We start from the raw sequence: 27990 nt of genomic DNA, 5'->3' as shown, positions 1-27990 counted from the left end.
TCGTCGGAATACAAAAGAGAATTTATTATACATATAATAAATTATATAACTATTAAAGTTGGTCGAGTATTTATTTTCATTGATTTTATAGATTTACAATGACCGGCTGGTCGAAATTTTTATATTAAAACATTAAATTGAAATTATTTCATCTTTAACGCGTATTACGAATCATGTAATGTTCAAACTAATGTACTATTTTTTAAATATTAATTTATCATACTCCATGTACATTATACGTCATTTAAATAATTATAAAATTATCAAAAGTATTAATTGTTCGTCTTAAACGTTTGGAAAGAGAGTGCTTTGATGTTTCCTCGTTGGAATGTGAAAGAAGACTGGATCGATAAATGTCAAAGTCAATCGTACGTTTGTTTTCGTTAATATTAAATGTAGTCTAGAACCTGCAGAAATCAAAATTTAAATACGTTTAAATATTTAATTTTAATTATTTTATATGTAACGTGTGTTACGAGCTATGTAATGTTTAAACAAATGTATATTATTGTTGAAATATTAGTATATTGTATGTACTTACTTCATATACACTGTACATCATTTAAATAATTATAAAATTATTCCAAAATAATATATCATCCCTAAGATACATTAACATGAACAACTGAATACGTATTTGGTTATTTTTACCATAGGATCATTAGTCGAATGTTAATTAAAATACTTGAATAAGTAAATCATTTATTTTCCATATGAGCATGACGAAATACATTTCTTTACGTTTGGTATAGATTAGAAAATCTGAACATTGATTTATGCAACAACAAGGAAGCAATTGTCTACTTTCTGGAAACAAATCATATACCACTTTACTGTTCATATGGAAATTAGTAGTGAGGATAGCAGCTTCTTCTCTTTTGCCGCAAAATTCAATGGGCGCCACTATACAAAACTTTTTTTTTATTAAAATGTCGCACAAATGTTTACACCAACAGCGAGTCCAGACGTCATTCTTGAATGATTTTGATGAACAAGATCTCATTTTAAAAATGAATGAGGAAGAACATGATTTTTCGAATTTTTGAAAAAGTTTTATTTTTATGAATAAATTATTCTTGAAGAAACACCATTTTTTAAACGACTTTTAAAAAAAGAAATAAATTTTCGAAAAAAAAATGATTGAAATGAGAATGTTTGAAAATGAAACCTCGATCATCAAAATTGTTCATGAATTACGCCTGTACCTATTTTTGGCATAAATCATTATAAAATCACGAGTAAATAAACAGCCTTAATATTTTATTCATAATATATTTTTGTTAATTTCATCGATAATACTTTAATCGATAATATAGAAAATGACATGATCAATATCCTTTTAAGAATATGTATATATGTAAACCACATATCCTTATATGAAATAACGTAAATTTTGTAAATATTACATTATATATAATTTATAAAAATAAATAATCTTTCTTCGTTGCCCCTTAAAATTAAAAATATTAATCGTTAATAAGTTTTGGTTTTAGTTTTCTTTAGCTGTACAAAACTTTTTAGTGATTATACAATAAATACTGTTAACAGAAATTGATTATGTCATTAAGAATTTTAATAATTTTTTTTTTGATTTCATGCAAATATATTCTCATGAAAACATATTTAACAAAAAGAATTACTGATATTTGTATAAGAAAAAATACTTCAACAATTCAAATTATAACGCATCCTTTTATAAAATTATAAAACAAGCATCCTCTCTCTCTCTCTGCCTTTCAATTAGAAAAAAAAAAAATTAATAATTATGCTGATGGATTTGAATTGAATTTTTTCGTAACTACAAATTATATTGAGAGTAGTGTAATGAATTAGTTGCTATAGAAATATTCGAAAGTAAGTACTTTTATCAGGTTATCTATTTAATTCAAACAATAAGTTAATAACAATGATAAGGGGAAAAATATTATACAACGCAAAATTTTTAAAGGAAAAATTAATTATATTAAAAAATAATATGCTAAAATAAATAAAGCATCGTTATATTTTTCTTTCTAACCCCTTTCTCTTTCTCCCTCTTCCTCTATCTTATACATACTCGTCAGACTTTCTCTCCCTCCTTTCTGCATAGTAGCATTCAGAAGTAGCAAGGTTGATTGCGAGAAACTTAAAAAGGAAAGATTTTTTAATTATTTAAAAAATATTTATAAAATTTGTTTATAATTAATCTACAAAGATTCCATCAAGTTTTAAGTAATATATCGTTAGGTATAGGTGGCAGTCTGTAACGGCAATAACAGTAGTCATCGAACGCAAAGCACAGGCAAAAGGAACACGTTCCCGGTTGTTGAAACCAGAAACAGGAATTGCAGATGGCGCCCGATCTGCCACGCTTACAATATCGTGCCATCGGCATCACGAGCCGATTCGCTTTGCAAGAGGAAGAGTTCTCGTTTTTAGCAAAATTTCACAAACGCTTCCTATTATTCGCTCCCGTCGAGACTAATTTAATTTAATTTAGAAATATTATAAAAAATATTTCTTCATATTCTTTATTGAGAAGGATAAAAAAATATATACCTATATTAAATTAATTACACTGTTAAATAGTACCTTCAGTGACTTAACCTATTAATTTTTGCACTTTATTCTAAATCTACTCCAAAGAGTTTTATAATAGTATACAAATTGATGTGTCCATTTGGAAAAAAAAATCATAAACGAAGAATAAGTACATTCTTAATATAAAAAGCAATAGGAATTACGGGTACTTTTAACGTGTGTGTAATTGGACTAAATATATATATACATATATGTCGGTACCATCGAAATCTTGTGAAGAAGAGGAAGAAGGGGGACGGAAAGAGAGAGTGAGGTGTAAGAGAAGGGGTGGAAAAGAGCGGGAGGAGTGAGGGAGTGAGAGAGATAGAAGGAGAAGAAGAGGAGGGCGAAAAAGATAGAGAGAGAGAGAGAGAGAGAGAGAAGGGATTCTACGAAGGCGCGATACGTCAGCTCGAGCGAGCATCGCAGAGTATCGAGTCTTTCGCCATCGTACATACACGGTTGTACGTACGTATGCAGACGATAAGCAGACAGGCGGTTGTTAATTCGGCGGACATCTCTTCTAGTCTACATCGGTCAACATCGGTTTACATCGGCCGACCGGTCGAACAAATCGACCATTTGTCTTCGGCCGATATAATCGCATGCCGTATTCGAGCCGTCGATCGCCATATCGTCGTCACTGGAACTGTCATTCTATTGGAAGAAAACTTACTTGAAACGACGGAGGCGCCGAAAGGTTTGTCTTCCAACTAACAAACAGATCTGTAACCGAGTAATCCCTTTTTTATTTTTATTTCATTATATCTTCTTCTTCCATGCCATCGCCTTTGCTATTTGTCCTTTTAAAATACGTAACATGGGCTTCTTCCGTTCGACCCATCGAAGACGATCCCCGACACCGGAAGCTAATGGAAGTTAGACTCATTGACTGAAACGGAAGTTGATCGCCATTACCGGAAGTTCGTATCTGTATTTTCATTTTTCTATTCGCCATTATGTCCTTCGAAAACGGTCGTCGATAAAATTAGATCTTTTTTTATTTTTTTTTTCTTTTTTTTTTTTTTATGATCATTTTAATAAAAGTAAACCGTTCATTCATAAATATAAATTTATTTTTTATAGATCATAGACTATGATCATTCGGAACAAAGTAAAAATTAATGCATCGAGCGTTTCATCGTCATCGAAAAGATATCTTTATACCCTTTCGTTTTAAGTTCATATCTATACTTGGTCACCTTGATGATACGATACTAAGCATTACAATTCTTTATACTTTTCTGGCGACGCGAATTCATTGATAAAGTTATATTGCATTGATAAAATAAAATAATTGATTTTTGTTTATTTTTTATTATGAAAATGAGATTATATTCAATTGCTATTTTCCCATTTGTAAAAGTCTAGTCATGAATTTTTATACGATGAATAATGTATACTAAGCGAGTACTATATATAATGATACATCAAAAAATAATAGAGTCATTAAATTACATAATTAATTTCTGTAAAATTATTCGAATATAAAATAACATATGTTTGTTATTCGAATTACCTTAATACAATTTTAATAATTTGATATGTATGTCACATTAAATTCATTTCTTTTACGTCGATTATATTACGTGTAAAGTTACTTGGTACAATCTGATTAAATTCCGTTATGATTCGCGTGATATAATTGACATTGGCAGGAATAAATAAAACGATAATAAGTAATAGTAAAAAGATCTCTATATCGTGACAAGATAATACGGACGTTGTTGTGTAGGAAAAATATAAAATGGCGTATGTGGGACTACCGCTAACGATGTGTATCCTGCGCGTAAGACGTTTCTTCGAATTTGGAAATATTTGATAAGTTTAGAAGTACTTTACTTTTCGAAAAATCTGCTTTGACGAGTTTAGAAAGATTAGTGAACAGTGATACTTCAAAATAATTATTTATGGATTAAAATTGTGGTCGTTAAATGGGCATCGTCGTTTCTTATTATTGAGCCAAATTGCTAACGAGAAAAAAATGGCGGCTCGTTGCGTTCGAGATACTATACCGGGACTTCCGGAATTTGCACGCACGATACACCGTCGATAACAATGTAAGAATCAATGATGGCAATTTCTGTTGTTTTACGGATTGTATATTTTCGGACTTAAAAGATAAAATGAAAGTATTTATCTTTATATAAAGCTGTGATTTTACGAATGTTATGATTCGAATAACTGGGAAAGTAGACTAATACTTGACTTTGCGTTTTTGTGCCTACTCATAATATACTTGTAGAGGTGTGGATCGAAGGTGATATAGCTTCGTGATAATCCTTTTCCTTTATTGCTTTCAATTAATTTTTTCAATGAAATAAATAAACAAATCGAATAAATAAAAATATTCACTTTGGTAAATAGAATGCAATATCGAATTGTACATGAGAACAAACGAATTTCTTTTAAGATGTCAGGAAGACCGCCTCGTTTGCGGGCACTTCGACCTCGACCAAAGCAGCAAGGCAAAACGGATGTAATACAAAAAATAATGACTGATCTTGAAGAGAATGAAATAGAAACTGAAGCAAAAAATGATAATGTTGATCTAAATGAGGAAGAAAAGGAGATTATGGAATCTTACAATACTGATGATCAAACAGAAAATCAAAATGATAATGACCAATCTTTTTTTACGGAAGAATTATTTAATATGAAAGACATCAGTGAAGGATCTCCAAAGGATCAGTCCAATGTTAATATTTACTTGGAACAAGTGAAAAAGGAAAGTCAACAAACGGTAAGCATGTATTAATTTAATCAATGAAGATTTGTAGACTATACAAATCTTTAATGCTTTGCTCTAAGTATTTATAATCTTGGTTTAAATTTTATTCTTTATTATAATAAATTTTTTATTTTTATTGTAATTTATATATTGACAAATTTTGCATTGACACGCCCATACTTGCTTATTGACATGAAGTTTTATATATTTAACATTTTTAATATCCTTGTTTTTTGAAACTTTAAAGACCAAAAGCATTCATGATACAAGTGAGAATCAATGTCCTATATGTCCTTATGATGCAATATCTTCACGTGATCTGGAAACTCATCATCAAGTACATCATTTAAAACGAAGATTCTATCGTTGTGCTAAGTGCTGTTATGTTACGCATGTACGAGCACGTTTTACAAAGCATATCAAATATCACTCCATGCCAATGATCAAGTGCGATGCCTGTGATTTTAGAACACCATATAAGGTTTGTTTATTATGATACTTACCAAATCCAACATTGAAAATATTCATGAAATAAATGTGTATATTTTAGTGGAATTTGGATCGACATACACGTAATCATGGTGGTGGAGGGGCTTTTCAATGTAGAGCATGTAATTTTACTGCTGATATTCGACAAAGTTTAACTGTGCATGAAATGAATCATCATGAGCCTCCAGTAGGTATGTCAAGTCGTAGAAGTAATCCGTTTGAACGTATTAGTCCAAAGCGTTATAATCAGGTGAGAATTATATGAATCAAATTGTTTTTATATTTTTAATTCGAACCATTTCTAAGTACAATTACTTTTCTTAGGTTGGTGCAAGTGATTTTCGGGAACCTATCAATACAACAGGAAACACTACATCAATTAGTCTTGAAGAATCTTTTAATTCTGATCAATCAATTGACGATAAGAAAAGTATACTTGCAGGTGCAGATTGTATAGCTTTAAAATGTGAAGAGAAAGCTTGTCAATTTGTAACAGCTTGGGATTCTGAAATGCAGCGTCACTTGGCAGAGTGTCATGCACCAGCTGCCTTGAACAAATCCAAAAAACCATTGCCTATGTTAATTCCGTTAAATCCAATTAACATTAAATCAAATACTACTTTAAATAGTAATACATCAACGACACTATTAAGAGTACCACGTGTTAGAGTAAGACCTGAACTTGCCCAAATTGCAAGGGATACCGAAATGGCTAAATTATATGGGAATAAAGAGGTTGGTTATTTAAATTAATTGTTCTTTACTAAATACTTATTTGTACTGATAGATCTAAAATATATTACTATAAAGTTTTGTTACTTGTTATCTATAGATGAGCTCAAAGAAGGATCTCAATAATGCAGTAAATGCATTCGAAAGAAAAAATGCCTCCTTTTTTGATAAACTTAAAGAAAAATTATCAACATCAGCAGCCATGAACAATGGGATACCAGAGGTAGCTGTAAGTAACATGAACGATCTGAAATGTTGGTGTACGTTTAAAGCTAGTAGCATGGAAGAACTGGCTTGTCACAAACAAACACACCACACTGCTCTCAGCGTATCTGTGGGCATGTCACGTTGTCCTAAGTGCAGGAGACGTTGCAAAAGTACAACCGATCTTGAAGTACACATGCAGTGTTGTCAGCAAACAAGCAGAGAGTCATCAGTTGATAGTAGTTTTGAGAAGGTTACTGAGTGCTCGGAACTTCGCATGGCTGCATACAGTAGTGAATATACATTTCCTTCTCATTTGGAATGGGACACCAGTCTTGGAGGGCACAATTCTTCTGGATCTTCGGTATGGCGTAGATGTAGTTTCACAAATGAACTTTTACATGAAACTCATAAGATCTGCTCACATCATTTACATTATCTTTAATAAAACAGTTTCAAGGTCAAGTATAAAGTTTTAATATTAGTAGAACCATATTACAAGCTTTTACTTTTAATAATACACTTGTGTATATATGTATATATATCTATATATATATGTATATATATATATATATCTATATATATATGTGTGTATATATATATGTTATATAAAACATACTGCTGCTGATTAAAAGCTAATATGCTTTAAATCCCTGCATCTAGTCGTAGAAAAGTGAATTTGCCAAAGACAGAGGTACACTGGAGAGGGTATGCCAATTGGACAAATCTATTACAATATATGTATTATTTTAATACATTATTGGATTTTTTGTAATTAAAAAAAAAATAGAGGCTGAGTACGTCATTAGATTCAAATACAATTTCATCTTCATGAAATAATAATGTTCATATATGCTATGTATGCTCTTAATAAAAAAAGAAAAAAGAGACGGCTTTATCTGCTTCTTTTCATGTGTTTAATAAACAACAATATTCTTTACTATAGTCAAGAAGTAAAATATCTTCTGTTAGGTCGAAGGAACTTCTACGCATCCAAATGGACGACGAGTATTCAAGTGTCCTCATTGCCCATTTTGGGCATCCACTGCAAGTCGTTTTCACGTGCACATAGTTGGTCATTTAAATAGGAAACCATTCGAGTGTTCTCTCTGCGCATATCGTTCTAATTGGAGATGGGATATTACAAAGCATATTAAGCTTAAAGCAGCAAAAGATCCGGTGCATTTGACTGCTAGAGTACTTATGACTGATGAAACAGGTCGACGAAATTATTCGAAATATAATAAATACCTTGCACAGGTAAAAGTTATTGTTTCATATACAGAATTATTAATTATGCCTTTATATATTAAAATAAGTGGCACAAATAATTCACAAATATATATATATGTTCAGATACAAAAGACTAAATAGGTTATAAATTCGCTATATCAAAAATAGTATAAAATATAATTTGATATTAACACAAAATATATATATATATATATTATATTTATATTATTTTAAAATATATATACAAATATAACACGCATTGCAGATTTTATATTTATATGTTATATGTTATATGTTATATGTTATTATTTATGATTTATGATTTATATGTTATTATACTATATAACAGAAATCCAATGAACTTGTAAAATATTTAAGTTTTTTATTCAGGTTGAACAACAAGTATGGGATGATCAAAATATGGAAGAAAGAAGTATAGAAGAAGTTAATTTTAGTGAACCACCAACTAAGTTGTTAATTATGAGTAATAAAGAATACTCACAGACTGCTGAGCTCACTTCTGCTGTTGATCCTCTTTTAATAACAAACGAAGAAAATCACAATGAAAACATTATATCTTTAAGACATCCACCTCCACTAAAAGCCGCAGTTAAAAACCGTGGGCAATCATTGCTTAAAAGTAATACTGCAAATGTACAAAGTACAAATATCTCTATCTCTACTTCAACAACAGCAGCATCAACAACTACCACAACTATAACTGTCGACGATAGTAAGCGTACACTATGGAAATGTAAACGATGTAACTATAAAGATTCTAATAAAGATACAGTTTTGTTACACGTAAAGTCTCATTATGAAGTTGTAGATCAAAATGCCAATGAAGAAAGGGTAAGCATGATTTTTATATAATTAAGGAATATATTTTTATACTATATATAACGAAACTTATTTATTTTTAATGTTTCTTATCAATAGAATGCATATGGTTGTGAAGATTGTCCATTCTCTGCACCAGACACAGAATCTTTATCAATGCATCGGATGCATCATCGTCCAAACAATAATGCAATATTTAAATGTTATCTCTGTCCATATTATGTTAATACAAAAGCGTGAGTAAAATCTATCATAAATTTAATGGCATATATTATAAATTTGAGCATGAAATTTTTTACTTCATTTCGAGTATTTTTTTTTTTTTTTATTAGTGAATTATTAGAACATGCAAGACTTCATGGAGAAGAATTGGCCGTTGTACATCAGCAAAGTATGGATTTTCACATGCCTGTTGTAAAGTCCAAGTTACAGGCTATAAATTCTGAAGATAGTAAGGCCTATTTTATCGTTTTATTGCACTTTCATTACAAATAAATTTGAGCTCTCAATCTCATTAAAATATTCTAATATCGTAGGTGATAATAATTCGAAAAAAGAAACTTCCTTGGAAAAGAATATTCCGACTACATCAAAGAATGAAGAATCCTCCCCATCGAGTGTACCAACGAAAAGTTCGAGTGTACCGCCTCCTCTTCTTTTGGATACCCGTGCATTGCCCGATGCACCATTAGTATGGGTATCGCGACCAGACTGTACCTTAACAAAAATGCTGAAATGTCGACACTGTCCTTACGTGACTTCTCGTCGTGCCGAGGTTCGCGATCACGAGACGATGCACGTCGATTATCCAAGTCAAGAGCCCCTAATTGCCTGTGAGGATTGTAGTTTTAGTTGTACGCGTAGAGAAGTGATGACCGCTCACACGAACATGCATTCAGGCTCTTTAGGTACCGTTCATTGCTTGGTCGATCAAACGCGATCCGATTCACAACAGCTCAATGATTTGGCGGTGTTACTTGGACTGACGTATCAGCCAATTTTGGGAGCTGAACCAGATTTGCGTGATTTACGATTAGTACATTGTTGCAGTAAATGTCCAGCTCGATTTCTATGCGAAAAAGAATTGAGAATACATTTGCGTTATCATTCGACCGAGCTAGCATACATGTGCCCATGGTGTTCGTATGCTGCACGCCAGCCAGCTCATCTTTTTGCTCATCAGAAAGCACATTCTACTGAATATCAAGAACGGACAAAATATCTATTGACTTTGTATGGACACTCGCAGAGATATCCACCACCTCCAACGGCATGCGTGGAGGCTAACAATCAAGAATTCGGCGACTCGTCGATTAACGTAGCATGGATTGTCGTGCAAGTTTCAGAAGGTACACCGTACCCACTAAACACTTCTTTCACAGGGAACTCTAATCAACGAGCTAGTAATCAAGTGTTTACTTGTGCTAAGTGTCCAGCACGATATTTCAAATTAGATGCTCTGGAATATCATATGACCCTACATGGATCGAACAATCGTTTCAAATGTTCAGAATGCGATTATTCTTCCAAAACAGCTCAAAATTTAATAAAACATCAAGTGGTACACCGAAGACATAATGAAACGAGCGATAGCGCATCACCGAATTCTTCTTCGGCATGTGCACCTGATCCACAATTCGGTGTATACATGCACGGTAATCCAAATTTCGTTTATCCGGGTTATTTACGTAACGGTCGATTGAAGGAAAAACGTTACAAATGTCATAAGTGTCCTTCGGCGTTCGAGAAACGCGAACAGTATAGAGTACACTTGACGTTACATGGTGCTAAACAGCGATATCGATGTGATACCTGCGATTACTCTGTTAAATATTACGCAAATTATATTCAACATCTGAAGAAGCATCAAGCCAATGCAGAGGCACAAGCTTCTCGACGACGTTTAGAAGACGATACTATATCAATTGATAGCGATGGTATCATCGATACGACAATAAACTGTCGTTCTGGTAAAACAATTAGATCAAGTACGACAATAACACCTGTTACAACAATTTCCGTATCGACCATAAACACAGTAGCTGGCAGCGGTGGTGTAACATCGGTTTCAACGACAACGAACTCAATGCAGGTCTCAAATCAAGACAAGCAAACTTTAATTTTGATGCAGAAAAAAGGAATGCTATTGCCATCGAACGAAAATGACACCGAGATGATTCGTTGTCAGAATTGCCCCTTTTCAACGAGCGACAAGGAAGCTATGGATGCTCATAAAAGACGTCATGGAATTGAACGAATGACGCCATCTTGCCCACATTGCGATTATATTCCTCGGAGAGATGAAAATGTGGGTGATCACATCAGACTGCATTTCACACGACTATATAAGCCCGAATCTTATCTCATCATAGAATTACTCACACTAACGATGAGAAAGGTAGCTGTTAACGGGAAAGATGAGCAGGGTAAAAACACAGAATTACTTTTTAAAGAGTATGCAGATGGAAGATTCTTTCCTCAAACAGATGGAAATTCTAGCTCGTTCAATGTCAATACGTCGCACGTTAATAATTTTAAAGAAAAAGTTATAGTGGATCCAAATACTGGAGAGACCAAACAGCGCGTTTTCGTTTGAATCGTTTACTATCATGCTAGAATGATTTATAAAGTATGATAAAACGCCATTGTGCCATCTAATAGAACGGTTATCGCATATGTGATTATAAGATATCTATCTCGAATTTCATATTTCTTTCATTAAGAAGAAGAAGAAGAAGAAAAACTATATTTAGCCATATCAAATATGATCCAAATGATGTAAGAAGTACATACGTGGATTTCAAATAACGCTTATGTAGTATGCATAACTGTATACTAGAATTTTTTTCTCGCGTATGTAGAAGCATAATTTTGAATGCATCATAATGGTTTGAATACTTCTTTTTCTTATATTATAATTTAATATTAAGCAACAAAATTTCTTTGTTATAAGCTGGTTTGTAAAGTTGATGTATCTATAAACAATGATAATAATTGTTATCAATAAAAGACCAATAAGCGCTCCATTACCTTTTTGTAAATAACAACGATTATTATCTTTAAAATTGTCCTAAGAATAATCTTACTAATAAATATGTTATGTTCGGTGTACGAATGCGTACAATTTTTTCTACTTATTAATAAAATAAAATATTTTTTCTCTTATATGTTTTATTTTTAATGGTTAGATCTTGAATTTTTTTATATAAATGTGCTTTATAGATTTATAATTTAAATATACGATTTTATCAAAGATATAATATTTTTGTTACCTTGTTATGTATATCCTATGAATCTTTTTCCATCTCCGATGTTGATATATAACTGTTTTACCGACAGATGTATCGATAGTATCAAATTATATTACAAGATGGTACATCATTCTTAAAACAATGCAGCAGGAAATGCTGTTATCAATAATTTTAAATTTAATTTTTGAGCGCCAAACTAAATATTCTATACATTTATATTATAATATTTGTTATATATAATTGATTTTGATATTTAAATTTTTACGAAAAAATATTTTTGATATTCATATGAACTGACAAAATTCCATACTAAAAGTGAGAATAATAAGATGCTGCAGAGAGAAAAAATCAATAAAGACGTGTCATTTCTGCGCCTGACCGAATTGCATTATACTAGTTGCAACTTATCTCGAGGTTATAATGAATATTGTAAGGTGGTTGGTTAAGTGAAATAAGAGATATAATTTGGTCATTAATAGTAACAATAATGTTTGAAGGAGCTATAGCAGCGTTTTTAAATCGTCTTTTGGGCAGATACGTTGAAGATTTAGATACAGAAAGATTTAATATTGGTATTTTTTCGGGCGACACATGTCTCACAGATCTTAAATTAAAACCAGAAGCTCTGGTAAAATAATCAATTTTTGTGCAACATTTTATTCACATTAATACATTTATATCTAATAGATGACGTCCCTTATTTATTTATTTCTTTATTTTTATTTATTTATTTTTTTTTTTTATTTATTTATTTATTTATTTATTTATTTATTTATTTATAATCATTCATCATTTATTTTATGTATCATTATTAAGAACAATTATGAAAATGTATATATATATATATATTTAATTTTCTATACCTTTAGTATCAACTTGGATTACCTATACGAGTAGAGGCTGGTTTAATAGGAAAAATAATTTTAAAGATACCATGGACTGGATTGCTTTCACAGCCAGTCGTTATATACATAGAGGTAATGACATAGAAATAGATATAAAATGATTTTTATTACAGTTTGAACATATTGATAGAAATTTAACATTTTATTTTTTATAAGGATATATTTATAGTAGCTGTTCCTATATTATATGGCCAATATAATATGGAATTACAAAAGAAATTATTAAGAGCTGAAAAAAGAAAAATATTGGAAGATCTTGAGGGAGATGAAGCATTTACTGCTGGTAATTAAAATATTAAAATATTTTTTTATATTTATAAGCTATATAAATAAAAGTTTTTTTATAATCTGAATTAATATCAAGTGCAAGTTTTATTTATGTAGTTAAAAAAATTATTTTATTATATTTCTTTAGGATTGCCCCTCAATTTTTTTGATGGCATAGTGACATCTATTATGAGGAATTTTCAGATTACAATAAATAATATACACATTAGATATGAAGAAAAACTTTTCTGTAACTCATTATCTGCTTGTGGTATTTGTATACAAAGCATATCTATGACAACAACAAACAAGTAAGCTTATTATAAGATAACATAACACATTAATATGATATACTTTTACAACAATCAAATTATTTTATATTCTAGTAAATGGAAACCAGGAATTTATTCAACTAATTCACAAACCCTTTATCAATTGGTACGAGCTGAGTCTCTTAGTATATATATGGATCATGATACGGAATCTTCTCTACAAAGTTGTCCATCCAAATGGGATCTTGCCAGTTTTCTTGCATGGAAAGGGACAATGCTTAAATCACTCCAAACGTTTGGCATGAGAAATAAAGAATTTCAATTTTGTATGTATATAAAAATTGAAATTAAAGAAATATTATATGAATTAGATATTCATATATTTTTTTGTTTATAGTATTAAAGCCATTCACAGCAAAAATAAAAATAATTATACATAAGGGCAGTGATGTGCAAACTTCACGAATTTTAATTGATATTGTTCTTCAAGATGTGGCAATGCAAATTTCAGAAATGCAATATATTACATTTTGCCATCTATATGATTCTTTACTAAGAGCAATTATTAACAGGTGTATATTTAAAGATATTTGGTTTTATTACCTTTCAGAATATCTTGTATATGTATTTTATTTGTTTAACATTGTAGACCTCATCGAAAATATCGACCTCAGAAGAAAATTCAAGAGAGCCCTTCATCATGGTGGAAATATGCCTATTATTCTGTCCTAGATCAATACATTAGACCATATATATGGAAAAATATAGAGAAGCATAGAAAAAATTATAAAAAATATAAAGAAATGTATACTCAAATTTTATTACAACCAAATGATACAGAATTGAAACTGGATATGCAAAAACTCGAAGATAATTTAACAATAGTAAATATAGTGATAGCACGAGAACATGCTAGGCAAGAATTACGAAATAAAAAGATTAAGCAATCTCATGAATCATTGAAAGCAGGTGCAATGAAGGAAAAAGAAATTGTATTACCGAATGAAAATAAATCACAAGATAATGTACAATCTATTGATCAGGATAAGAGAAGGATGTTCTACAATTTACCTGATAATGGTCCAAGTGCAAAAATAAAGTTGGAGAAATTGTCAAGACCAATTGGTATGATCAATGATAATATATTCTACTTTACTTGCTGGAACACTTAACATGTTCGTATTATAAACTTCTTTTTTAATGAATTATTTTGATTTATAATGCATAACAATTCATTTGATTCATAACACTACATCTATTTCCTATATTTAGTAAAAAATTTAATCTGAAAAGTACTATGTATATTTCAGATTACAAATACAATTTTACTTTGGCAAATTTTTCTTTGAGCTTACTAAGCAAAAATAAGGAAGTACTTGTAGCTACTGTTACACAATTTCTAACAAGTATTGAGACAGCGCCAAAATTATCAGCATTCAAAATTTCTACTAGAGCAGAAAGTTGTGTAGTTGAAGGAGTTTCACAGGAGGGTGATCTAGTTCCTTTGATCATTGTCGATAATATTTTAACAGGTAATACATATCTACATATTAAAATGATTGAAACCTGATAATACCTTATATTAACTATAGTAAAGTTATTTATTTACAGGGAATGTATCAACTAATTTTTTGGCTTTAGACTTTGAAAAAAATGGAAAAGATATGGATCCTAGTTTTGATCTATCAGTAAAATTAGAAACTATTGAAATTATTTATCATCATGTAATAATATAATATTTCCAATCAATATAATAAATTTAGTATTATATAATAATGCTGTTATCTATATTATTTTTCAGTATGCTATGATGGAAATTATTAATTTTTTTAAATTGGGCAATCCTTATATTAAAGATACACTTACTTGGTCATATAAATTATACAATAGTGGTGTTATGAAATTTCTGAATTTCATAGATAGCATTACATCACAAACGTTTAGAATAACTTTAAAAATTGATATAGGTGGGCCCTATATTGTATTTCCAGAACATGGATCTATACAAAGGTAAATTTAATATAGTAAATTTTCTATTGCAATTGTGGTGACACTATATGTTGCAGAGAAGGGTATTTAATGATTTTGGATTTTGGAAATATTTCATTGGTCAATGAATTACAAGCAATCAATTTGCAATTAGAAGATGCTACACTTATGGAGTTAGAAGAATTACTTTATGACAGACTTCATATTATATTTAATGGAGGACAAATCCTTTGTTGTCATTCAGGTTTGTAAAAGGAAAAATTCTTCCTGAAAAGTTTCTCTCTTTTTTTCTTTGTTTCATTCTTATTCAGGGGATGACTGGAGATCTGCTAGAAAGCAAAAAGATTCGGAATATCACTTTATATCAAAAACGCAAGCAAATGCTACTATTTCATATAGTATCAAGCCTGAATATCGTCAATTACCAAGGTAATTCATAATAAATAGCAATTAATAAAACATATTTTAATCAATCATATTTTCAGAGTGAAACTTAATGTATCTGTACCACGTTTGAAATTTAATGTATCAGAAAGTAAAATACAATTGATCATATATTTTTTAAATACTTTATCTATATTTTGCTGGAATTACACAAAGGAATATCAAACATTTATGAGACAAATCAATCCTAAAATAAAAAAAAATATACTTGTTTTATCATTAAAAGAGCTCAAACGAATACAGCAGAGTATATGTCTACCAACTGTTACTAAAGCTCAAAAAAAATTTGATCGTGTTATGCAAGAACTTTTAATTAATAATGTACCAAGGCTTGATAGGTAATAAAACAATATTTTTTCATTGATTACATTAATTATGTATTGTGTATATTTTTATAAATGTAATATCAATTCAACAGAAGTGTTGTATCTTCTGAAGTTAGCGAAGAAGATTTAGAATTATTATCTAAAACTATAAATTTGTATGGTTTTGATGACAATGTGTCTCCATATAATCATATGAATTTCCTTGTAAGATTTGCTATTGGAGAGGTTAGTATTTCTACAATCACTTTTTTCATTTTTCTATTTTATGTTTAATTACATTTATTATATTTACAATAATATATTATACTTAAAATTTAGCTTTCTCTTCATGTGGGATTTATGAATGAAACTAGAGAAGAACCATATTTAAATTTAAGATTACATACAGTGTATATTGAAAGTGGCATAATGGAATATGGATTTGCCATCCAATTTGGTATTGGTTCTATACTTCTGCTTGATAAAACAAGTGCAGATATTACTGGATCGTATTTAGAATTTATTTCAACAGGCGAATTTCACGAAGTTTTTGTTCTATCATATCGCAAGGTATCTTGAATATTTTCAATTTATTTTTGTACATTGAATGTCATTTTTTAAAGATTTTTTATCTCTAGGTTAGATCTGACTGTCCAGATTTTAAAGCATTCTTTAAAAATATTGAAAGATCATTGCTTATAAATCTTGTGAACATGAATATTATTCTTCATAGATCTGCATTGCTGAAAGCAAAAAATTTTTGGTGCAGTATTAATCAGTATGTATATTACCTTTTTCTACTTTTATTTATTTAAATATATATTTTTAATTTAAAACATGTTTATTTTAGAATATTATGTAGAACTCTTTTATTTGAGTTTATTAAAAAACTTTGTTTAGAAATTATTGAATGGAAAGAGAATGATCATGATCCACCCATCCCTCCAGGTAAAATTAAAAATATACAATATTTTTATATTTTTAAATAAAATTAAAAATACAAAATATTTATAAATATAGCTAATTATATAATGACAAATGATATATAAATTATTATATATAACTTATTTCCAATTATATAATAATATTGTGTTCTTACAGGTGCAATTAAGCTCAATTATTCTGCAAGAATTAGTTCATTAACCATTCGGTTATGTGACAAGGATTCAGATATAATGAAAATAGAAATATTGGGTATAGAAAATGATTGTATCTACATTGCTAATGAAAGAATGGTATTCCGTATCCATTTAAGAAATTTACTTGTTGAAGATTTGAATGAAGAAACACTCTATGCAAAAGTAATTATTTTTATATATATTATACTATTATGCTATTTTGCTTTTTTATTTTATATAGATTCATATGTATCTTGTTTAAAGATATTAACAACTGATGAAGACAAAGTTTTGGATATAAAATATGTGAGACACACTCCAAAATTGTATGTGTGTTCTGATATTGATACAAATCAAGATGATGTTATGTCACATGGAACATTTAAATTGTCTATTGGACGAATTAATTGTGTATTAATTTCAAAGATATTACAAGATCTACACGTAAGAATTGAATATTAATAATAATATTTAATATAATTAAATTTGAAATAATTAATGATAGTAATTTTTCTTATTATACAGTATTTCTTATCACCATTTGCTTCATCTTTTTTTACACATTTTATAATATACTTGAAAAAAAAATGCATAACATATGTTGAAGAATTTAAAAGAAGTGCTATAAAATTACATATTTTTATTGACATACAAGGACCTACATTTCTTCTACCACAGAGAAAAGACATTGCAAATCTAATAGTTTTTGATACAGGTATATGTCAAATATAAATATTTAATTCAATAGAATTTATTGTAATATATAATTGGTATATAATATGTTTTAGGTGTACTATCTGTTGAAAATTTTTTCAAAAAAGTTGATCTAACAACCCAAACTATTAAAACTCATTCTATTGATGGGAATCACATAATAATGGATAATATCCTATTAAAATTGAAATCAATGACTGTATCTAGAGCTATTATGACATTAAGTAGAGATTTAGAAGTACAGGTTACTATACAAATTTTAATATTTAAATAATATAAAAAAAAAATACATTAGTTATTTTTTATATTATATATAAAATATATTAGTTATTTTATTTTATATTATATGATATATCATTATTATAGGAACCTATTATTGAACCTATTTATATTCATTTTGACATTAAAAGAAAAACAGAATATCATACTATAATGGAATATGAAACATGTGGATTGTTTAAAATGCACGGATCTGTAGATTTTGTATGTATAAATCTTAGTCAAAGAGATTTACAATCTGTAATGTCGGTATGGAAAGATAATATTTCAAAAATTGTATTTTCACAAGGAAAATGTGAAAATAAAAGATATTCTATGATGGATAAATCTTCAGAGAATATTAATACTGAAAATGCAATGGTTAAAAAATTAGAAGTTTTTCTATCTCAAAATGAAGCCAATTTATGTGAAATAAACATAAATGTGACTTTGGATGGAGTACAATTAAATTTGTTTTTAGATTCAGATGAGGTATTTAAATTTGATATAAAAATTATATTAGCTTATGTATATGATATGTATGTTTTCTAACTTTCTAGGTGTTGAGTTCACCCGTACGAGATTTAAACCATGGTTTATGTAAATTGAACTTTGGAGAAATAATCAATACATTTGATTTTTATAGTGATAATAGTTTACAAATGAAACTCTCCCTGCAAAGTGTGATTTTACAGGATACACGTAAAGATTCTCTTGTTATAAAAAAGTTGGTATTTTTCATATTATTACAATTAATATCTAATGAATAATGCATATTAGATACATTATATATAATAAATTTTGTATTTCAGAATTATACAATCTCCAGCTAAATTAATAGGGTTAAATATTGATTCGTGCATTTCTGTCTCATTGTCACCAATAGTTGATATAACATATAATCAAGCACCAACAGGTGATAAATGTTTCGATATTCTTATTCAAGAAACAAGGATTAATTTGTCAATACCATTTTTATTTCATCTTGTACGATATTTTGTGGATGCTTTACCACATGATCAAATTGAAGGAGGCATTATCAATCATGGATATGAAAACAATAGTGGCCCATATGTAAGTTTATTTAATATATTAATCAGTATACAATAGAAAGATATTTAGTATTAGCAGAATACAACTTAATATCTTATATCAGTTGCGCGTGTAATCACATTTTTTCAAATATATTTATTTTAAATCAAGACCAATGATAATACAACAGGATCAGATAATGCGAATTATGTGCTATATTGTAAGGAACAACCAGGTATTTAATCAATTGATTACTCAAGAAATAACGTGCTGAATGTAATACATATGATAGAAACCTCATATTTTTATTTCAAATATATTAAAATTATATAAAAAGTTATTTTTAATTATATAAAAATTGTTATTTTTATTATTTTTTATGTTAGTATTTTTAATTTATTTCAACAATTATTGAGTTAAGCATTTTACTGTTGTACATATTATGTTCGATAAAATTGGTAATTATTAATATTTTATGACATTTATTTTTCGATTTTTAGATGTTGCTATATCTGTACGAATACAAAAGCCAGAAATTTTACTATTTGGAGATTTGAAATCCAACAATACACATATAATATTATTTCAAGCTGAAATAATCATAGAGAGTAGCAGCCATAATTGTCTCTCTTCAATAGTTTGTACAATCACAAATGTTCGTGCTAAAAGTACAAGTCAAGGGACCTATCTTCGTCAATCACCACATTGGTTACTTCGTCCATGTGATGTAGAAATATGCAAAAAAGAAGAATTGCTAAATCATACAATGGATATTGTAGTCTCTATAAGTCCTGTTTATATTCATCTTTCTCCTGGAATTATGCATACTTTTATAGATGTAAGTATTTTTATTAAAACATATATTATGGGAATATTGAAAAAGAAATGTATAAATGAAACTTATTTAAACATTAACACTTCCAGATAATCAATGAAGCTTTAAGTTTTATAACAAATATTGGTTTAAAATCTGATGATAGAACTATTGGGCATGATTTTAATCAACATACTGATCTGTGGTCACCCAAAAGTGTATCTAGCATACCTTATAAAAAAGTTGAAAATGGTAAGTATTTACATAATATTTATAAACTATTTATGAAACATATATCACTTTTGTAATATAATACTTCTTTAATATCCAGAATTATTGGGAAATTTAGATCTATTACATGATTATAACAATCAACATATAACTTTTTGTTTGAAACCAATACCAGTATATATATTAATAGAAATGGAAACAAGCAAAGAAAAAGTTCCTATGGTACGAATAGAAACTGTTATTGACATTAGCATTGATAATTGGTACAAAAATTTTCATTTAGAATCAAAGTTAAATGTTCATGCGTTTTGTTATGATATTGACCATAAAGTTTGGGAACCATTTATTGAACTTTGTACAAAAGATGGTACTGATTATAAACCATGGATATTAACTATAAAAGTAAGGATGTTAAATTTAAAATACATTACAATAATTATAATGAACATATAAATAAACATCTTATATCTCAATATTCTTATTAGATGTATAATGGAGAATCATGTGTTATTGATTCAAATTGGACAGATCCATGGCAGCGTACAGAGGAAGATACATTAAAAAAGAAAAAAAATATTGATACTAATGAAGACGAGGATTCAATGGATATGGTCTTTATCAACCCCGAACATACAATTTCTTTACAAATTAATGGTAGTATAAAATAATAATTTTAAAAAACAAATTTTTTTTTCAACGTTTTTTATAAACAACACTTTCAGGCATGGATATATATCCTGGATATGACGAGGATTCCGATGATGATGATGATGATAATGCAAAAAAGTTAGCAAAATCTACAAACTATTTATTCTGTAATGAAAGCAGTGAAGATGAAGATAGTGATTCAGCTGATTCAAGCGCGAATGAGGACGACGGTTTAGATCCACCATCAACAAGTAATATCGAACTATGTATGTACTTTTTGTGAATTATTTTTAACATATTAACAATATAATATGTGTGATTAAATATTTGTTTTTAGCAAGTCCTGTTACTGAAACACAAATTAAATTGGCGCAAACAACAATGTATATCATTATATCCAGTGAAGATGTTATTAATTTTACGATTACTCCAAGTAATCTCGCAATTATGAATATGATTATAGACGCATTTGTAGAGGTCAAGAATGGGATACCTATAATACCTACAAATATAAATGAGATAAATTTGCAAAATAATATAGGCCATGCTAGTAGAATAGAGCTGCTTGTTCAAGAAGAGGTAAATTATAGGAGAATATATATAATTTTTCTATATTCATATTATTCATAATTTTTATATTTTTTTTTAGATTGATGGTAAAAGTACTACACGAGTCCTTACTGCACGAAACTATCAATGTGACGATTCTCCTCCTAGTACGCCAAACACGCCTGATATTGAGCATATTTCTCGTAGCACAAGCCCACAATGGATTACTAATGAAAATGGGCTAATTGATTTCGAAGATAATCCGTCGAATGGTGTAATATTCACGCAAGATATAATTAATAACGAATCTCCAGTTTGTCTATATAAAATGATCACTGGTGAAATATTACATATAATTATTGAAGGTAAATAAAACATTATGTGGTATTATTTTAATATATATATATATATATATATATATATATATATATATATATATTATATGTATTTAAAATCTTAATTATATATTTGGTATGTGTGTATATTTTATTTGCTACTTTAGGTTTTGAAGATGTTTCAGTATATTGTCCAAAACGACAAGGTTGTAGATTTATTCCACTTCGACCTGTGAAACATAATGTGCAGTATCATTTAGTTGTAGATACAACTATCGATAAGAATTTACAACGTACAATTTCGATTCGATCGCCTCTTCAGGTAAATACAAAAAAAAGGATTATTGTAATTGAATTATGAATATTGATTGATACACAAATCAATTTATATTTCTCTATTTACATGTTAGATTCGAAACGAAACGTCATATGCTTTAGCCCTTTATTATAAAAAACAATTGGCAGAAACATTGAAATTGGCAGATATTGGAGAAGCAATAAATCCCTTTGATGACAATATAAGAATGGGAATTATTGAACCAGACTGTATTTACAATGTTCCGCTTTATATTGCATATCATTTTCCTATATATATAGAACCAGCATATTTGGAGTAAGTAATTTTTATTATAAAGCTAAGATTTCATCAAGGAATATAAACAAACGTAAAATATATTGTAGAAATTATCAGATTAGCGATGAAGGTATTTATTGGAAAGAATTAAGTATAATAACTGACACAAGCAAAGATGTGTTTTGTAAATTAAAAAATAATGAAAATCAAAATGTATTTTGCATAAAAGTAGTGGGTACTGAAGTTCCAATGTTAATCCCGCAAGGCTCTAGAGTACCAAATTATTTAATAAATATCATTCCACCTGTTATACTCAATAACCAGTTACCTTTTGTTATTGATATTGGAATACCTTGTATAAATTATGAAGTAAAAATTGAACCAGGTGATAAAGTAAATGTGCACTCATTAATGTATACAGGTGATATACAATTCAATTTTAAGGCACGTATAATTATAAATTAAAATAATGTGTATATATATATATACATATATTGTTAAAATTTCCGTATTTATGCCATTGTACACTTTTATATAGATTCAAAATTATTTGGGAACTCAATGGACTGGAACTATAAAAGTCAATATGAATTTGGAAAGAAAATTTGTATTAATGAGTACAGATAATGAATCGTACTTAATTAATCCATTTATAATACGTGTTGAATTGTGTAAAATTAAAAGCTGGTATATTATAATGCATGCTCAATATTGGATAGTTAATAAAACTGGTTTACCATTATTTATACAGGTAAACAATATTTTTATTTGTAGAAAAAAAAAACTTATTTTTCGATTATGTTAATTTCATATTTTTAGGAATGTCATATAAATCTATCCTACGAGATTCCAGAAGAGGAATTATTGGTTTTGTCGCAAAAAAATAATAAGAAAGATACTATTAGATTGAGAGCTCATCAGTCTGAATGGTCTCTGCCATTTTTTCTGAATGGAATCAGTTCTATGTCTTTAATTGTTTGCAAAGATATTGAACGCGGAAGAAAATATCGAATATTGGCAGAAATAAGTAACTCACGTTTGTCTCCATTATTCACAAAAATTATTACTTTTCTACCGTATTTTTTTGTTCATAACAAAACAAAAAAGGCACTAAGATTTATGGAAGAAAATGATCATGCTGATTTATGGAATGATTTATTACCTGGACAAGAAGTTCCATTTTGGCCAGTTACAGAATCATTAAAAATGAGGGTAAAATGGAAACATAGTCTATTAGATTCTCAGCATTTTGATATCACACAAATTGGAAAAACTGTATTAAGAATGGATAATGGTGTATGTTCATATTTATTAATCAATTTTACTAAAAAAATAAATCAATCAAATGAATGAATAAAGTAGATATGCTATATTCAACTTTATTTTATAGTCAGCTCTATGCATAGAAATTGAAGGTGGAACAAATACTCCATATTACATTGTATTTCGGAAATATATGATTGGGGATGTACCAGTGAGAGTTGATAATCTTTGTACTGAACTATTTCTTAAAATCAATCAAATTAACTCTGGACAAGTGACCTTGTTAAATCCATTTCAAAGTACACTATATACATGGGATGATCCCAGTATGTCAAGAGAACTCATGTGGAATATTTACAATAATAAAAAATCTAGTTACAAGGCTCGATTTGAAACTGTAACTATTATTTATGTTATTTTTCGTATTAGTATTTATTGATTTTTATCTCTATGTTAATAATATTATATTTAATTGCAGGATGGCTTTGGACAAGAAGTTGTACCTTTTGTTACTGTTGAATGCAGAGATGGTTGCACTGTGTCCACTGCCAAGTCACTCTTGCATACAAGATCATCCTACTCACAAGAGAAAATAACTACTAGTGCTGATGATGATAAAAATTGTAATTCTGAAACAAAATCATCTAGAGTAGGACAAATGCGAAAAGATAAAATTACTATTTATTGGGTGAGCTATATGGAAGCTGCACAACGTATCTTATTATTCACTGAAGATGAAAGCATATTTTTAAAAGCACGGAGTATTATTGAACCTGAAATTAGCAAACGAGAAATATTTCTATCAATTGCAGGCATTGGAGTTAGCATTGTAAGTAGCTTAAAGTATTGAAGTAATTATTACTATTACATACTTTTAATACCTATGGGCATAATATATTTAATTTAGATTTCAAAATGCAATGAAAGAATTAAAGAATTTATATATGCAAGTATAACTGATTCTTCTGCGTGTTGGGAACTCTGTTTTGGAAAAAAATGGAAAACTTTATCACTTGAATTAAGTGCTTGGTTAGAAAATAAATATATAAATTCCTTCAAAAAAACACAATTGGATAATTTTATTGACGTAAGTCCGTACTATGAACTTTTAATTATTAAGAATGTTACATTATATATGTGTATATGTATGTATGTATATGTATGTGTATATATATATATATATATATATATATATATATATATATATATATATATATATATATACACACATATTACATATATACAACGAACTTTTCTATTATATTATCATCATAGGTTGATCTTGTGAAAATGCATATGACAAAACCCTTTTTTGGAAAATTACGTAGAACATATTCACCAGGAATTTGGATACATTGCAGGCAATCAATGACAATGACATATTTCCAAGGTTACATTCATCGAATACAGGTACTTTGACTGCAATGCATATTTCATAACAGTAATAATTACAAAATTGTTTATATTCAGGTAGATAATCAACTTCACGATGTCACTTTTCCTGTTGTCCTACACTGCAGCTTAGAAAAAAGTATCACTAACTTTATGGGCAATCATAAATCAAAGCATTGTTTAGAATTTATTTTGTTAAAACAGAATAAGCTGCATAGAACGATTTATAAGTGCGTACATATAACAACATTACTATCAAATAGACCGTACTTTTATCAAATTAGTTTTTTTATAACATGTATACATATTCGACATTTTTTGTAGGGGTATAAGTGTCATTCTCAAAAAATTCAATATAAATCTCCAAGAAGAAGTCGCGCTATCATTAATTAACTTAATTCCGAAAACTACAGAAACGAAGTATTCCATAGCGGCAAAACTTCGAAAGGATGTTTCGAATGTCCATACACATATGCATCACAAAAATACTGACGTATGTAAACATATTTTTATTTTTTGTTTTTCTAGCACCTTATATATTGTTAATGCCACCATTTTTATGAATGATTATAAATAACAAAAATTGTAATTATAGAACTTACGGCGTAACAAAACCACTATAATTGAATATATGTATATCTCTCCAGTTATAATATCTTTAAAGTTATTAGCCAATACAGAGGGACCTAAAATATATAACTCTAGTGACCTGACAGATTATCATAATATTGTTAAATATATTTTCGAATATGCAGAAAATGGATCTTTCGAAAAACATGCAGAGTTTAAGTTTGTATTAATATTCTATTGTACTCTTTTGAACTGGATCAAATGTATGTATACTAATGAAAAAATTTTTAATTTTCATTACCATACCAGATTTCCATACTATGAGAAATATTTTACTACAACCAATATTAAACAATTACTCTTGGAAATATCACGGAATTATATGGTTCAATTTATACAACAATTTCAAGTTCTGATACATTCGATCACGGTTTTAGGAAATCAATATGGTTATAATTTCAAATCTCTAAATAATTTTTATGATCCAAATTCAGTGAGTAACAAAATCTTTTTAGTATTTTCATATTATGATTATCAGCTAGATAATACTAAATGTTTTCGTAGATATTAATATGTGGAGAAGAAATACCAGAAAAATTGTCCCATGATATTGCATGTCTTTTGGGACATGCTACTGCTGATACTATAATTCCATCGGTTGTTAACTTGAACAACTGTGAATCACATAATCAACGCTCTAAGGTATTAGATGCTATAAACTATAAAGAAGAAAGATAAAATATTTAAAATGTGTTTAAAATATGTTAATATAAATATGTTAATATAAATATCACTTGTTTTCATGGATCTCATATTGTTTTCTTTGTAGGAAAAAGAATTATATTTTCATAGTATTGACATATCTCCAGCCAAGTTCTCTATAAATAAAGTTTTCTCTACTGACATTGAATTAGAACTTTCTGGTTTGATTTCTTTGTCAACAAATAGTAAGTATAATATAGATCATGATTAATAACTTATATTTACTACAAATATTTATAAACTTTATTCGTGTAAACGTCACTTTATTGATAATTACTTTAACAAATATCATAGGTCTTCAACGAGAAGAATTAAAGTACTACTTAAGAACATTGGGAAAAAAAATTTCTGCATTCTTTAAGATAGAAAATGCTTCTGCAGAAACGTGTCCTAAGTTAATAGAGAACATAATCAAAAGGTAAGACTTAGTTTTGTTATCATGTAAAGTAAGTGATTATATCTTTTATAATATGAATTCTTTGTTTTTTGTATCAAGTTTTTAACTTATAAAAATTAAAATAATGTGTCTATATATATAATATATAAGTAATATATATTTTAGGATACAGGAAATGGGATGTAAATTCATTTCTCGAATTCGTTTACCGCGATTCATCAGCCCTTACATGGTCAGTGCATGTACAATATATACATTGTGCATTGCAATTGCATTGTAAAAGATTAATTCATCTTTTCACAGGGCGTCGAGTTATACTCAACGCACAAAGCTAAAGGAATGCATTTGTTAGAGCTCATAAATAAAGATTACCATGGACAAGTGGATACCTATTGGGCACATAGTATACTTTCTAACGATGGAAAACTGATTGCTCTTATATCTTTACAGTAAGTAGGTTTTATAACTAAAAAAAATAGCAAAATTACTTAATACACACTTCTTCTTCCTCAGACGAGTTTACCTGATAGAAAAAGCGGCTGCATGGGGATTGTGGAATATCAAATGGTCCATTGACATGAATCATTTATCTCCACCAACTGTTGTTGAGGATAAGCTTGTTCTGCACGTAAATAAGGTATTTAATTCATTATAAATGATTCAAAAAATACATCCTAGCAGTTCTTATGCTTATATGGGAATATAAAGACGTATTTGTGCATATTAGTGCCAGTACGCATATGTAAATATGCATATACCTATGCAAATCAAATTTTTTGTGATAAATATAAGAAAAAAAAAAAATTCCAAATAGTTCCATGTAATGCTCACAAACCAATGGAAGAGTCACTGATAAAAAATTCTGTACTTTATAGAATGAACAAGCGTCAACAGCCGTTGTAGACTGGTATTTGGAAAGTAAGGAAATGGAAGTCCTGGAATGGCTGTGTCGCAAAATAAATACTGCAATGGCTTTGAATATGGAGAGCAGTATTTGTTCCAAACAAGATGTATAATATATGAAAGTTGACTATAAAAGAAAAATTGATGTATATTTACATTAGTTCGGCATAATAAACTCTATTATGAATGCAAGTTATTCTTCATCGTCC

At 28.7% G+C, this 27990-nt stretch overlaps 2 protein-coding genes and 1 long non-coding RNA gene across 10 annotated transcripts; 2 read left to right on the top strand and 1 right to left on the bottom strand.

The window, feature by feature from the left end:
• Positions 1-46: 46 nt before the first annotated feature.
• Positions 47-1315, bottom strand: LOC124426139. Its single transcript, XR_006942657.1, has 2 exons — positions 542-1315; positions 47-407 (listed from the first exon to the last, which is right to left on the bottom strand). It is a non-coding gene; the product is annotated as an uncharacterized LOC124426139 (long non-coding RNA).
• Positions 1316-2122: 807 nt separating this feature from the next.
• LOC124426137 lies at positions 2123-11953 on the top strand. Of its 7 annotated transcripts, none has more exons than XM_046967451.1 (12): positions 2124-3259; positions 3409-3482; positions 4973-5302; positions 5538-5771; positions 5841-6029; positions 6104-6514; positions 6612-7079; positions 7688-7975; positions 8339-8800; positions 8888-9024; positions 9121-9239; positions 9325-11953. In XM_046967451.1, the coding sequence occupies exons 3-12, from the start codon at positions 4973-4975 to the stop codon at positions 11382-11384; spliced, it is 4698 nt and encodes a 1565-aa protein (XP_046823407.1). In that variant the 5' UTR covers positions 2124-3259; positions 3409-3482; the 3' UTR covers positions 11385-11953. The 7 variants fall into 7 exon arrangements, with proteins under 7 accessions (XP_046823413.1, XP_046823407.1, XP_046823408.1 ...); XM_046967458.1 differs by having other exon boundaries at positions 2125-3259; positions 6612-6740; XM_046967457.1 differs by lacking the exon at positions 7688-7975 and having other exon boundaries at positions 2123-3259.
• A 464-nt stretch (positions 11954-12417) lies between these two features.
• LOC124426134 (vacuolar protein sorting-associated protein 13A-like) lies at positions 12418-27973 on the top strand. Of its 2 annotated transcripts, XM_046967441.1 has the most exons (52): positions 12418-12667; positions 12909-13016; positions 13101-13227; positions 13360-13522; positions 13598-13809; positions 13881-14055; positions 14133-14608; positions 14794-15015; positions 15095-15207; positions 15285-15493; positions 15550-15716; positions 15784-15901; positions 15958-16254; positions 16335-16467; positions 16561-16791; positions 16860-16999; positions 17072-17169; positions 17323-17522; positions 17604-17783; positions 17865-18054; positions 18128-18297; positions 18420-18803; positions 18872-19038; positions 19124-19385; positions 19515-19578; positions 19844-20181; positions 20268-20409; positions 20489-20790; positions 20874-21042; positions 21111-21302; positions 21374-21615; positions 21686-21950; positions 22088-22242; positions 22331-22533; positions 22602-22938; positions 23033-23245; positions 23314-23790; positions 23885-24154; positions 24236-24586; positions 24665-24844; positions 25033-25167; positions 25228-25379; positions 25474-25642; positions 25745-25938; positions 26029-26212; positions 26284-26421; positions 26549-26666; positions 26776-26899; positions 27044-27110; positions 27182-27327; positions 27392-27515; positions 27754-27973. In XM_046967441.1, exons 1-52 carry the CDS (start codon positions 12527-12529, stop codon positions 27892-27894), a joined length of 10275 nt encoding a protein of 3424 aa, XP_046823397.1. In that variant the 5' UTR covers positions 12418-12526; the 3' UTR covers positions 27895-27973. The 2 variants fall into 2 exon arrangements, with proteins under 2 accessions (XP_046823397.1, XP_046823396.1); XM_046967440.1 differs by having other exon boundaries at positions 25745-26212.
• The last annotated feature ends 17 nt before the right edge of the window (positions 27974-27990 follow it).

Source organism: Vespa crabro, chromosome 8 (genome assembly GCF_910589235.1).
Source record: "Vespa crabro chromosome 8, iyVesCrab1.2, whole genome shotgun sequence".
Classification (NCBI taxonomy): Eukaryota; Metazoa; Arthropoda; class Insecta; order Hymenoptera; family Vespidae; genus Vespa; species Vespa crabro.
The sequence above is the reverse complement of the archived record's forward strand: the minus strand, read 5'-3'. Positions and strand labels throughout refer to the sequence as shown.

Bases quoted from the DNA above. Each gene is read 5' to 3' on its own strand.
- LOC124426134 (XM_046967440.1), top strand. From the start codon at position 12,527: ATGTTTGAAGGAGCTATAGCAGCGTTTTTAAATCGTCTTTTGGGCAGA. The intron at 23,791-23,884 runs GTATGTTCATAT...TTTATTTTATAG, and splicing joins TATTAAGAATGGATAATGGT to TCAGCTCTATGCATAGAAAT. The intron at 26,667-26,775 runs GTAAGTATAATA...CAAATATCATAG, and splicing joins GATTTCTTTGTCAACAAATA to GTCTTCAACGAGAAGAATTA.
- LOC124426137 (XM_046967452.1), top strand. From the start codon at position 4,973: ATGTCAGGAAGACCGCCTCGTTTGCGGGCACTTCGACCTCGACCAAAG. The intron at 6,515-6,611 runs GTTGGTTATTTA...TGTTATCTATAG, and splicing joins AATTATATGGGAATAAAGAG to ATGAGCTCAAAGAAGGATCT. The intron at 7,080-7,687 runs GTATGGCGTAGA...ATCTTCTGTTAG, and splicing joins ACAATTCTTCTGGATCTTCG to GTCGAAGGAACTTCTACGCA.